Source organism: Vulpes lagopus, chromosome 22, assembly GCF_018345385.1.
Source record: "Vulpes lagopus strain Blue_001 chromosome 22, ASM1834538v1, whole genome shotgun sequence".
Classification (NCBI taxonomy): domain Eukaryota; kingdom Metazoa; phylum Chordata; class Mammalia; order Carnivora; family Canidae; genus Vulpes; species Vulpes lagopus.
This window is the reverse complement of record NC_054845.1, coordinates 27,933,240-27,946,677: the sequence shown is the minus strand read 5'-3', so window position 1 is coordinate 27,946,677 and position 13,438 is coordinate 27,933,240. Positions and strand designations below refer to the sequence as shown.

Below are 13,438 nucleotides of genomic sequence, written 5' to 3'. Positions count from 1 at the left end.
GGGGGACTGCGGGGGCTGGGGGGCTGCGGGGGGGCCAGGGGACTGCGGGGGGCTGCGAGGGGCTGCGGGGGGGCTGCAGGGGCTGCGGGGGGGCTGCAGGGGCTGCGGGGGCCGGGGGGGTGCAGGAGGCTGCGGGAGGATGGGGGGGGCTGCAGGAGGATGCGGGGAGCTGCGGGGGGCCGGGGGACTGCAGGGGGCTGGGGGGCTGCGGGGGGGCCAGGGGACTACGGGGGGGCTGCGGGCTGCGGGGCCGGGGGGCTGCGGGAGGCTGCTGGGGGGCTGCGGGGCTCGGGGCCTGTGGGGGGCTGTGGGGGCCGGGGGTCTGCAGGGGGCTGTGGGGGCCTGCTGGGGGCTGAGGGGGCCGGAGGACTGCAGGGGGCTGCGGGGCTGGGGGGCTGCGGGGGGCTGCGTGGGGGCTGCGGGGGGCTGCAGGGGGGAGCTGCGGGGCCCCGGGGTCGGCTGGGGGGCTGCGGGGGCCGGGGGACTGCGGGGGACTGCGGGAGGATGCGGGGGGCTGCGGGGGGAGCTGCGGGGGCCGGGGGGCTGCGGGAGGATGCGGGGGGCTGCTGGGGGGCTGAGGGGGCCGGGGGACTGCAGGGGCTGCGGGGGCCGGGGGGCTGCGGGAGGATGGGGGGGCTGCGGGAGGATGGGGGGACTGCGGGGCTGCGGGGCTGCGGGGGCTGCGGCCTTTGTCCGCTCGCCCTTCCGCGGGGGCGCCGCAGCCCCGCGTCTGGCCGGCAGGTGGCGCGGTTGCCCCACGGAGAGCCGCCGCCCGAGCGCGAGAGGCGCCGCCACCGGCCGCGGGCGCCCCCCCCCCCCCCCCGCTGGGACCCGGCTCCCGCGGAGGACCCGGGGCGGCCTGGAGGGAGGCGGACGGCGGGCGGCCTGGGGCGGGAGCGCGGGGCCAACCGGAGTCGGGCCCCGTTAGCGTCGGGGGAGGCGCCCGAGTCGCGGCGGAGGTCGCCGGGCGGCGCTCGGGGTCGGGGACAGGCGCGGGCCCGGGGCGGGCGGCCGTCGGGGCGCGGGGCTGGGCCGCCCTCTCCGGCCGGCGGGGACCGGGCACCCCCGGGCTGAGCGCGGGACCTGCTCCGCGTGGCTGCGACCCGGCGCCGTCGGTGGCCGGTGACCGCCCTCCCCGCCCGGCCGCCGCCCTGCCCGCGGGTGTCGCGGCCCCGCAGCTGGGCCCGGGCGGACGCCGACGGGGGGGGGCGGGGCGCGGGGCCGGGGCAGCCCGGGGCGGTCCGACCCTCGGGCGGCGGGCGGGACGCGCAGGGCGACTTCACAGCCGTTTCCTGCGTGCGCGGGTCGTCTCCTCGGTCCCGCGCCGTCCGTGGCGGGGGGGCGGGCGCGCTCCAGGGCCGGCGCCGTCCGCGTCCCGGGGGAGGGCGCCCCGCAGAGCCGCGGCCGCAGCCCCGGGAGACCGCGCGCCGCGCCGAGCCGGGGGCGGGGCCGCGGGGCCGGGGGCGGGGCTTCGTGGGCCGGGGGCGGGGCGGGGGCGGGGCCGCGGGGGCGGGGGCGGGGCCGGCCGGCCTGCGCGCGCCCCCATTGGCTGCGGGCGGCGGACTGGCGTGCGCGCGTCACGGGCCGGGCCCGCCCCCTTGGCGGTGTCCTCGGCCCGCGGCGCCCCGAACTTGAGCATTTATTCCACTGGGATAGGAGCGGCGGAGCGGCTGGCACCGGCGAGCCATGGCGGGGCTTCGGCATCTCGCCCTCTTCCCGCTGCTCTTTGGGATTTGCGACGCTGTCACCGGCTCCAGGGTGTACCCCGCGAACGAAGGTGAGAGCGCGGCGGCCCCCGGGCCCCGGGGCACAGGCGGGTCTGCGGGCGGACGTCCCCGAGCGCGAGGCCGGAGGGAGCGAGGGGTCCCCGGGAGCCTGCGCCCCGGGTCGGCGGGGACTGCGGGGATGCGGGGATGCGGGGCCCCGAGCGGCGCCCGGAGACCCAAGTTGGCGGCGAGAGGACAAAGTTGATGAGCCTGGGCCGGCGGGGCGAGCGGCAGGCGCCCGGGGACACGCGGGAGCAGCGCGGGGCTCGGGGAAGAGGGAGACGACCGCGCAGAGCGGTCCCAGCCGGCCCGGGCAGCGGGGGCGGAAGCCGGGAGCGGCGCGAGGCTGCGGTGCCGCCGGTGCCCGCACGAGCCGCGGAGCTCGGGCTCTGCAAAGTTTCCCGAGCCCCGCGCTCCCCGGGGCCGGCTCCGGGGCGCCCTCGCGGGCCGCGGGGACCCCAGTGCGGTGGCTGCGGGCGCCAGCGGCGAACCCGCCGGGCCGGGCCGCGGAGACCACCCCGGCCTAGGGCCCGCTGCGCGCGCCTCCCCCGCGGACCTCGGAGCGCGCCGGCGGCCTCCGCGCACGGGCGCGGGCGTCTCGCCCCAGAGCGGTCCGCGCGCTGCGCTAGTTGGGGCGGAAGGCGCGGGACCCCCCGGGCCTCCCGGCGACCCCGCGCGTCCCTTCGGACGAGCAGCGCAGACCGCGCCTCCGCGCACGGGAGGCGGTGAGGACCGTCCAGCTTCCTCCGTGCGTGCGCGTGTGAGTGCGCGTGTGTGCGCGTGGGAGTGTGCGCGTGTGCGTGGGCGAGTGTGAGTGTGCGAGTGTGTGCGCGTGGGAGAGTGTGACTGCGCGTGTGCGCGCGTGGGCGAGTGTGACTCTGCGTGTGCGCGTGTGAGTGCGCGTGAGTGTGCGCGTGTGTGCGCGTGTGAGTGCGCGTGTGTGCGCGTGGGAGTGTGCGCGTGTGCGTGGGCGAGTGTGAGTGTGCGAGTGTGCGCGCGTGGGCGAGTGTGACTCTGCGTGTGCGCGTGTGAGTGCGCGTGAGTGTGCGCGTGTGTGCGCGTGTGAGTGTGAGTGAGCGCGCGTGGGCGAGTGTGCGCGTGTGTGTGTGCGCGCGTGTGTGTGCGCGTGTGTGTGTGCGCGTGTGCCCGTGCACAGATGCGCGCATGTGGGCGCGCGGGGGCCCGCGTGGACGCGGACGGCGCTGTGCCCCGCGGGAGTGCCCGGACCGCGCGGTCGGCGCCTCCGGCCTCCCACAGCCCCGCTGCCTCCGCAGCCGTCTGTCCATCCATCCGTCCCTTCGTCCGTCCGTGCGTCTCCGCGGACCCCGTCCGTGCATCCCCGCGCAATCCATCATTTCCCCTGTTCCGAAGGAGGGAGCCAAAAGCCAACTTAGCCTCGGCTGGGCGGCCGGGACCCGGAGCTCGCCAGGCGGAGGCCCGGGAGAGCGCACACCTGCCGGCGGCGCGGTTGGGAGGCGAGGGCGCCCCGCGCCCCCCGGCCCCTGCGCCCCGCGCCCCCCGCCCCGCGCCTCCCGCCCGCGGCCCCCGCGCCCCCCGGCCCCTGCGCCCCGCGCCCCCCGCCCCGCGCCCCCGCCCGCGCCCCCGCGCGCCCGGCCCCTGCGCCCTGCGCCCCGCGCCCTCCGGCCCCTGCGCCCTGCGCCCGCGCCCTCCGGCCCCTGCGCCCTGCGCCCCGCGCCCTCCGGCCCCTGCGCCCTGCGCCCCGCGCCCTCCGGCCCCTGCGCCCCGCGCCCCCCGGCCTCCGCCCCCCACGTCCCCCGCGCCCCCCGGCCCCTGCGCCCCGCGCCCCCCGGCCTCCGCCCCCCGCGCCCCCCGCGCCCTCCGGCCCCTGCGCCCCGCGCCCCCCGGCCTCCGCCCCCCGCGCCCCCCCGGCCTCCGCCCCCCGCGCCCCCCGCGCCCCCCGGCCCCTGCGCCCCGCGCCCCCCGCCCCCCGCCCCCGCGCCCCCGCCCCCGCCCGCCCCCTCCTCCCAACTGGCTCGGGGCCTCCTCGGCCGCTGCGCCCCTCGGTCCCCGGGCTCGCTCCTTGGTGGGATCCTGCGTCTCGCTTCCCCCCGGCGACTTCGCACACTTGTTAGGACGTCCCCCGAGACCTCTGGCACCGGGCGGAACGGAGATTTTCTTTCCTCTTTTTTTTTTTTTTTTTTTCCCCTCCGCTTTCTCGCCTCCTCTTTTGGAAGGAGAACTTGGGAGCGCCAGACAAAAACGGTGTGGATGGGGCCGGAGGCTGATGTAGAACGAAGGGGGGTGTCTCCCACTCCCCCACCGGCCCCTCCTCCCCCCTAAAAATTAATTCATTTTGTTGCTTTTTATTCCCATCACGTTTCCTTTTCTCCCTTTTACCCTCCCTTTCTACTCCCTCCCTTTTTTTGTAAATTGGGTCTTATTGTTCCTTTTGTGTCCCTAATCCACCTTACATAAATCCAAATGGATGTAGCGGGCTTTTCTCTAGGGACCCAGAAGAGGGAATGGGGAGGGGGGGGCGCACAACTCCGGGCGGGAGCGACCCAGGGAACGCTCTACATTTTAAAATAATTAAGAGACCCTAGGAATTCAGGCTTGTCGGGAAAACCAGGAGAAAGCAGCTGTTTTTAACTCTTTCGATTTGGGGATGCAAAGAGGGAAGGTGGGTGGAATTGAGGGGCCTGGCGGTGAGATGGAGCGTCGGAGCGCCCAGGAGCCAGGGGGAGGGCTCCCCATTCCCACCCCTCCCCCAGCGGAGGAGCCAGCCTCACCGATCAAATTAATAACCCAGTGGTTCCTTTGAGCTGGGCCTTTCGACCCCCAGGCCTGCAGATCTCGGTGGGAAAGAGAATGTGGAGAGGTTAGGAATCCATTGTGTCCTTTTCAATGTCGCCGGTGCCTAGGACATTTCCAGCCTGGGTGGGGTACAGCGGCTCTGTAGCCTTCCTCCCCTTTCCCCTCCCCACGAAACCTTGACGCAGGCGCTTAGGTGCAGCACAGACAGGAGATCTATTAGGCCACACTCCTCAACCTAGAATTCAAACCAGTGATTTCCTTCTAGGCTGGGGAGCACAGTCCCCGGTCGTCTTCCAAAAGACCCCGGGAAGAGAACACTCCATTGAGTTGGCGTTCTAATTCCGCAGGTCTGCCCTGACCCCTTTCTGAAACTTTGATATTTACCCAAAAAAAGCAGCAGTGGATGCCACAACCAGGACCTGTTTATTTGGTGCGGGAGGGAAAAAATGAAATTGTAGAGGAGAGAGCCTCTTCATGGCCCTACGAGTGCTCTCTGTTCTGTTAGAATTCACTTGTGGCTCCGTCACCTCGCCGACGAGTTCCGCGGTCATCCGAAACTTGCAAAAACAAATAACTCTAGTAGATACCAGACAGAGATGAATGCGGATTTTGCTCTGGAGTGTAACTGCCCTACGTAGATATATTTATTTTTTGAATTGTACTTGAGATTCCCTATTCATCCTTTTTGGAAAATGAATCAGCTCAGTCCTGGGATGGAATTTTAAATGCTAAGCAAGTTAAATAAATAAGAACGTGCAGATTTAAAGAGGGGAAAAGATCAAGTAAGTAATGATTATTTACATAAGTGAGACCGAGTTTAGGTTTTGATCAGAGTTGGATATGCACACCCCCAGCACATATGGAAACGCTCAGGCAAATGGTTTTTGTAGTATTGGCTTTTTTTGGCAATTGGAAATTAATCCATTTTTTTTCTTTGTTTTCTTGCAGTAACCTTATTGGATTCCAGATCTGTTCAGGGAGAACTTGGGTGGATAGCGAGCCCTCTGGAAGGAGGGGTAAGTTCCGAGTTGCTCTCTGATCCAAAGGGTAAAAAGGAATGATTAGCAACTTTCCGAGGGTCCTAATGGCTTGATTCTTGTTGATTGTGGTGAGGGGGTCAGATTTCCACCATGGCCTATGAAGTGAATTACGCTTTGTTGGAGAAATCCTATACTCCCTTCGGATAGCTCTGTCATGGAAGAACTAGAAACCAAAAGGGCAGAAAGGGGTTTCAAAGTTAGGAGATTGGTGGAAGCATAGACTTAGATGCCTGTTTAAAACTAAAATACCAACAAGAAATACGATCCAGGAACCAAATTAGAATTTGTGCCTATTACTGTGATGGCCGTGAAGTCCCTGACAGGGTTAATTTTAGAGCAATTGTTCTGTTCCCAGATGAGGAGAATGAATAAATAAAGATATCAGGGACAAAACATTTCTGATTGTACCAGGCACAAGTTTAGTTCGGGGCATAAGGTACACGGCGGGGGGTGGGGGGTGAGGTTGGGGGTGGTGGTGAGAGGAGCATCCTTACCTCTCACAACCTTAAATCCACTGTAGCTCTCTTGCCCACTGAGAGGGAAGCCCTACAAACTCGTGCCTGGGGCACAACACCCGCAGAGAAGAACCCAAGCTTTTGTATTGTTGGTGCTGAATGTACTAAGTTGACGTGTTGGGAACCTCGAGCCTTTGGGGAAGGGCAAGCTGGACTATAAGTGTGAGAGCGCGCTTCACTGTCCATTTCTTCTGAAATGTGCCCCCACCGCCTCCCTCTGAAGATTCAGAGGATGCAGTTAGGGCAGTGGCCCCCGTTCTCCGGCTCTGCCCTTCGGAAGAAGAGGGCAGGATGACTCGGCTTTGGACAGAAATCAGTATAGCATGTAACTCTGCCTTCTGCCAAGTTTAAGTAACTCTCACATCCGTTAAAAATTAAGATCATTCTGCCTGCATGTGCTTGATAATCCACGGCTGAATCACTTGATTAAAAGCAATGGAGGTGAAAGACAGGGAGGCTCTCGCAGAGGGAGATGGTCCTGCCAGCCAGCGCCCAGTATGGGGCTTCACACCTGTCCATTGAATAAACAGTAGAGGATCAGAAAAGGTAAAGATTCACAGAGACTGCTGTCAAAGACAGAAGGTCTTAAAAATAAGGCAAGAAACTTGTCACAAAAATGGAGAATTTTAAGGCGTCTCTTCCCACAGCAGGCCTTGCAGCCCGGGTGAAATAAGACAGAGATTTGCCTGGCCTTTCTGTTTTTCTGCCTGAACTTGACTGCAGTTGGTTGGATCTCTGCTGAAAAAAATTCTAGGCGGCCCTCAAAACCGTTTTTTTAAAGGGAGGGAGAAGTGATTGGCAGGCCTCTGGCAGTGTAGACAGGCTGTATTCACTGCTGATTGCAGGCAATTGCCCTCAGTCCTTTGACTGTGAAGAAAGGTACAGCTTTATCTTGTGAGAGTCAGACTCTTGTTAATCCTATACCCTGGAAAGGTCACTGATTCAGGGAGGCTTTCCCAGGCTACCCCAGGAGTAAAGCTCTGTAGACTCCGCGTATTAGAACTCCTGGCAAAATTGAAGGTGCAAGGTATTAGTGCTTTAAAAATTTAATGAGTCTTATTTTCTACTGGCTGCTCTCAAGTTTGGAGGGAGAATGAATGCATCCTGTATGATTTGGGATCCAACTTGTTACACTAAATATACATGTGACCTGTTTAAAGGCAAGGAATGACGCATTTTTGAGTACTGCCTGTGGTCTATCTAGTTTCTGGAAAGCTTTCACTGCAACTTAATAGGCCGTAGACATTCCATAGCCCGCACCCACCCCCAAGCCGCCCAAGGAACACCTGCTCACTTCTTCCAAACACGAAACTTCTTTCTGGTGTCTTGAAGTCTCTTAAAAACGATACCACGCCTATATAGCTGCTCGTGTCCAACCGAGAACTCTTTAACGGGCTGAATGTAGGCTCCCGAACGCAGGATGCAGCATCTTTCTTTCCTCAACTATGAAGTTTTGTTTACGTATCACAGAATTAGCCATTCCCACACGTGTAGTGGCCATTGAGAAATGATGTGCCAAACTATGAAGTTCCATTAATCTGTAGATTTTGTCATCAAAGAGAACTTTTTCAGGTTTAGGATGAAGAGAGGAATTAAATTACCTACCAACTCTGGGTGGATTTGCTTGACAAAAATTCTTTTCTATCTGAAGATGAAAAGCACATTTCTGTCTTTGGGTTATTCTGAAATTTCTGTTTGTAGCTCAAGTGGTTCACATCTCTCTCGGCTGGACACTGGGGGTCATGGTTTTGTTGATAAATAATGACATTTATTTGTTGTTCTTGTTAAAGACAAATAAGAAAACTTACTTGACGATCCCACAAAGTGAAATATGAAATAGAGTCAGAGACAACTGGCTGTTCTTTTTCTTTTTTTTTTTTTTTCTCTGTAAGAACAACTAAACAGAAAATAAGAATAATAGAAAGTAACGGCCTCTGTTGGTAACAGTTGTAGCGAAAGCCTAATTTCTTGGCAGTGTTCATTTAAAGGAGTGTTTTGAGTTTCTGACAGCTGATTGTGAAACACAAAAGTGAGGTGAGATTTGTCATCATTTTGGTGAATTGATCAATGTGTTTAGACAATTAGGGTCAGGCTGGAAAATTCACTTTAGACCCGGACTATCCTGTATGAACTCTGTGGAGATATCCCTGTGTGCTTTCATTTACATTGATAAATGTGTTTTTCCGTATTCCCTTTGTTCTGAGATGAGAAGCATGCTGAGTGGGTTTTTTTTGAAGGTGGAGATCTATTTTTGGATTTACATGAATTTCCCCAAATAAGTAAATTACTGGTGATTTATTGCTTAGCGGATAAAAAGAAATTTTAATCACCACAGGGCACTTATCCCTCCCAGTTCCAACTTTCATAATGGTAGCAGATGAAAGGGATACTGAATTTTATGCAGTATGGCCCTTCATATAGTAACATTTCCATCCATTAATAGTTTTCCAATGCACAGATGGAAAACCCGTTAAAAGAGACATTATGGTTCTGTGTACTTCGTTGGATTGAATGGAGATTTAAGTGGAGCTATTATAGAATATGAATTTTTTTAACTATCTTTTTTCTTCTAATTATATTCATGTGTTAGATACTTAAGCTGATTTATACCAGATCTATATAAATGCATTACTGTAGTTATTTGTGAAGAATTGGAGGCTGCCTACTAGCCTTTTGGAGCCCCCGAAACAATCTTGATGCTTTTAGGATTATTTTTAAAAGCTGTGGCAAGAGAGAGAGAGAGAGAGAGAATTTTTACTACTCCAGTCACCGCGAATTCAGATTGTCCCACTGCTAGAATCTTTATGGGAGGAAGTAGATGGCAAAGAAAACCTCACCACCCTTCTTTAATTTTGTCGGGCTTTCAATCATCAATACCACCTACTATTTTATTTTCAATATGCAAAGGGTAGTTAGAAGCAAAGTCTGTGTGCATCCTTGTTTACTTATGGGTATATGTCTTAAAAATAAGAATACTGAATTGAATACATTGCTCTGAAGAAGGGTTTCATTGTTATAAATGACAGTGGATTTGAGAAATCCAACCATCAAGTTAACTATCTTCCCAGGATTACCAAAACCAGAAGAGTGAGATTTTTCTTTACCCCTTTAAAGAATAGTGACAATGCCAAAAAAAAAAAAAAAAAAATCAACTGACTTTTTTTTTTTTTTTTTTTAAGACATTAGAGAGCAAAGTTCTGACAGGAGCATCACTAATTATCTGATAATTGTCTTCCTTTGGCAAGCTTCTTTCTTCCTGCTCTTAATTTGCAGGTCTCTGCTCAGTTGTTGAAACAATACACATACTAGCTTTTATTTTATGAGTAAATTTGAACTGTTGCCACTTGAAACTGTAGCTGTTGTAATAGGTGAATCTGAGGTTGTGAGACCACTACCAGCGACTGCTGGGAACTCATAATCCCTAGATCTCCCCATGCTTCTGGATTTTAGGCAAAAGAATGAAACAACCACAAAAAAAAAAAAAAAAAAGAAAGAAAGAAAAAAACAAGCAAACGAAACCCCCATCACATCCCCCATAAAATACCATCTTATCTCCCCTAAGAGGTTTGTTGCTGAGGCTTGGTGCTCGGTAGCTTCCTTCCTCCTTGCAGCGAGAATCCTCAGTGTCCTATGAGGAGGGTAAAGTGGAACTGGCGAGTCACTGTGTGATGACACTCTGTAATCGACACGTTTCCTTTGGATCTTTGCAGTGGGAGGAAGTGAGTATCATGGATGAAAAAAACACACCAATCCGAACCTACCAAGTGTGCAACGTGATGGAACCCAGCCAGAATAACTGGCTCCGAACTGATTGGATCACCCGAGAAGGGGCGCAGAGGGTGTACATTGAAATCAAGTTCACATTGAGAGACTGCAACAGCCTTCCGGGTGTCATGGGCACTTGCAAGGAGACGTTCAACCTCTACTACTATGAGTCAGACAACGACAAAGAGCGTTTTATCCGAGAGAGCCAGTTTGCCAAGATTGACACCATCGCTGCTGACGAGAGCTTCACCCAGGTGGACATTGGTGACAGGATCATGAAGCTGAACACCGAGATCCGGGATGTAGGGCCGTTGAGCAAAAAGGGGTTTTATCTGGCTTTTCAGGATGTGGGGGCTTGCATCGCCCTGGTGTCCGTCCGGGTGTTCTATAAGAAGTGTCCGCTCACCGTCCGCAATCTGGCCCAGTTTCCAGACACCATCACGGGGGCTGATACGTCTTCCCTGGTGGAGGTTCGAGGCTCCTGTGTCAACAACTCAGAAGAGAAGGATGTGCCAAAAATGTACTGTGGGGCAGATGGTGAATGGCTGGTACCCATTGGCAACTGCCTATGCAATGCTGGGCACGAAGAGCGAAATGGAGAATGCCAAGGTAAGGAGAGCCATATTGTACTTTTCATTAGGCCTTAGTGCACGTAATTAAATCAGAGATGAGACTAAATGGAGTAAAGCCAGTAATTAGCAGCCCCTGTGGGATGTGGTGGGACAGAGGGGTCTAATGAGTAAGTGCTATAGCTCCAGGTGGCAGGGCTAAGACGTTTCTAATACTGACAAAATAAATGATGCTGCGTAATCAGCAGAAGGCCAAACACATTTGCTAACAGGCACTCAGCTCTGCACCGGCTCCGTGTGCCCTCTGAAATGTAAATGAACGAGCTCAAGAAACAGACCTGATTGATCCTCTCCTCAAGAGGGCAGACACATTTTGCAACCATAGTTTTCCTGCCCGTGGACCTGGTAGAATGGCCAAGATGCTAAATCTCTCTTGTGCCATATATTATATCCATATAATATAATACGCGGATGGCTTCCGTGTGAGACCAGGATCGCCTTCCTGCAGTTCCCGCCTGCTAGTTAAGATGCATCTGTGTGGGGAAAGTACAGTGTTTCCTGCCTCCGGGGCCCGTGTAGACGCGGTCCAACGAAGTAGAGTGACAAAGTTTCAAGTGCATTCTGTTGCACGGAGCGCCCCTTGCTAGGCTCTGCGAGTGACATTAATCTTGATGAAAGACCTCTTGGTTTCCCGGAGGAGGTGATAAAGAGATAGTGAGAGGCTTATTTGATCTGTGTGGTCACAGGCAATAGCGAAATTGTGACCCATCCTGGTTATTGAGTGTTTGAAGAAATGTAGACTTTTATATCATGTGAATTACTACTTATCGTATCACTAAAGTGGTTTTTTATTTAATTTTTTTTTCTTACATGGAGTTTGGCGTATGCGATTCTTTCTTCCCTTATTCCCCCTTTCTGGGGAGTTTGTAAAATCTTTTTCTCTATAGCAGCAGCTTCGTTTCCGAGTAAGGGACGAGAGGAGTTCATGTGTATCTGGATTGCTGGTGCTGTGTGTGGATTAAGGCCTAGAGAAAATCAGTTATCCCGAGGTTTTTGTGTTTGCTTGGTGTTTATTTTTCGTGATTATCCATAGTCTGCTGCCGCCAATCTTATTACGGTGTAACTTGGGTCCCGACTATAGAACAGATCTGATTCATCTTTTCTCGGGGTGATTGTTGAGCTGTAGACTGATTGCCACATGGTTCATCTGATTTGGTGATTAAAGACCCCAAAATAACTGACTGCCAAACAATTTGTCTGGCATTTCAACCATCTTAATGACAGGGCAGGATTAACTATGGGACAATCCACTGGGAATTAACAGTGAATAACCTGAAGAAAGTTGCATTTTTGGTCATTTGATGTTGTAAGTTATGCATTCTTCCCTTTTTATAATTTATATTGTTTTATTGAAGTGGTGTTCTTGATTTGCTAGTAGTTTCCGGGAATGGATAATAATTGGAATGTCGTGATTTCATTACAAATAAAATAATAAAGGCTGGGTGCCTCTCTCGTCGACTCAGAAAAGGTGAACTTGTAAATTTGAAAATTGTAAAGCTGGAATGTAAAGGTGTTTGTGGTTGTTGTTTTTGCAAAGATTGATTTCTTGATCGTTGTGTTAGCTCTTAGCAACTACTAGATAAGCTGTACCAAACTGAAATCCCAAATTGTATCCTGGGATTAGTGCTAGAACATATGCGAGTGCATCGTTATTGGCACCTAAATTGCAATCATCATAGCAGGAACAGTGACATGAGCAGGGCAATGACACTGCATCGCATTTTAGGGTAAATTATTCTGCCTTTTTGATTTTTGCAAGAGAGGACTTGCATGTCTTCACGTGTCAAGATTCTTATATATATATATATATATATTTTTTTTTTTAAGGAGAAGAAGAAGAAGAAGACCATTGTCTTCCATTTCTGCTCTGGCATGAGTGCATCTCTCTATCTAATGTCATGGATTTTCAATTGTTTCAGAGCCCAGGAGCTCATACATGGTTACATGGTGAAACTCGTTGCCATTTTTACAACCCAAATTAGAAAAAGAAGAGAAAAAGATGGAGGGGGAGTGAATATAAAGCCAATTGAACATTTTAGGGGTTTGCCTTATGGACATAATCTTGGGAATCCAGGTAATCGTGTGCTTCATGGAAGGGGGTGCGGCTCCCCGTTTTAGGCTCTGTCCGTTTCTAAGCAGACTATTCCTAACACAAGGCCAGATATTTAACGGAGGGAGAGGTTGATTAGAGACGATTTTTCAGAATCTTCCTTATTCTCATTCTGGCTACCTGGGTATTTTCTTTGCTGTTCCTAAAATGAGCAACTCCTTCAAGAAGACATTTCTTGAACAAAATCATCCTGCGCTTTGTTTATTTGTTTGTTCCTATTACTACCAAGTAGGAGTGCGCTGATGAATTTAGGGAGGAAGGAAAAACTTGAACAGCAAGATTCTTCAACTCCAAACCTAAGGGAGACTTTTTAAGGATGAGTCAAGAAAAAAATAAACAAATAAAAAATAAAGATGAGTCAAGACCATAAAAACTTTAGGAGTAATAAAAATGGTCATCTCCGTCCTTGACGTCATTCCTGGGAAGCACCCAGGTAGAGCTGAAAGGACACTGAGATGGAGACATGTGTTCCAATGTGTTCACACAACTGTATGACCTTGAGCATGTTTCTTCTTTTTTTTTTTTTTTTTAAAGATTTTATTTATTTATTCATGGGAGACATAGAGACAGAGAGAGAGGCAGAGACACAGGCAGAGGGAGGAGCAGGCTCCATTCAGGAAGCCCAGTGTGGGACTCGATCCTGGGGCTCCGGGATCTCACTTTGAGTGAAAGGCAGACACTAAACCACTGAGCCGCCCAGGTTCCCCTTCAGCATGTTTCTTCACCCCTCTGAGCTTTGGTTTCTTCATCTGTAAAATGGGTTGAAAATAATTGCACTTTGCTTACGGTCTTGGACTTGGTGACGTAAGGTTAGTAAACCGTTTAGATCCCAATGCCT

At 54.3% G+C, this 13,438-nt stretch overlaps 1 protein-coding gene across 2 annotated transcripts in view; it reads left to right on the top strand.

The window, feature by feature from the left end:
* Nucleotides 1–1,514: 1,514 nt before the first annotated feature.
* The window catches only part of EPHA4 (EPH receptor A4), a 142,287-nt gene continuing 130,363 nt past the window's right edge, over nucleotides 1,515–13,438 (top strand). Inside the window, exons 1-3 of one of the 2 annotated variants that reach the window (XM_041737405.1) lie at nucleotides 1,515–1,777; nucleotides 5,490–5,557; nucleotides 9,807–10,470. In XM_041737405.1, coding sequence (XP_041593339.1) covers nucleotides 1,687–1,777; nucleotides 5,490–5,557; nucleotides 9,807–10,470 — 823 coding nt within the window. In that variant the 5' untranslated portion in view covers nucleotides 1,515–1,686. The remainder of the gene's footprint in view (nucleotides 1,778–5,489; nucleotides 5,558–9,806; nucleotides 10,471–13,438) is intronic. The other variant, XM_041737404.1, reaches the window with a different exon arrangement.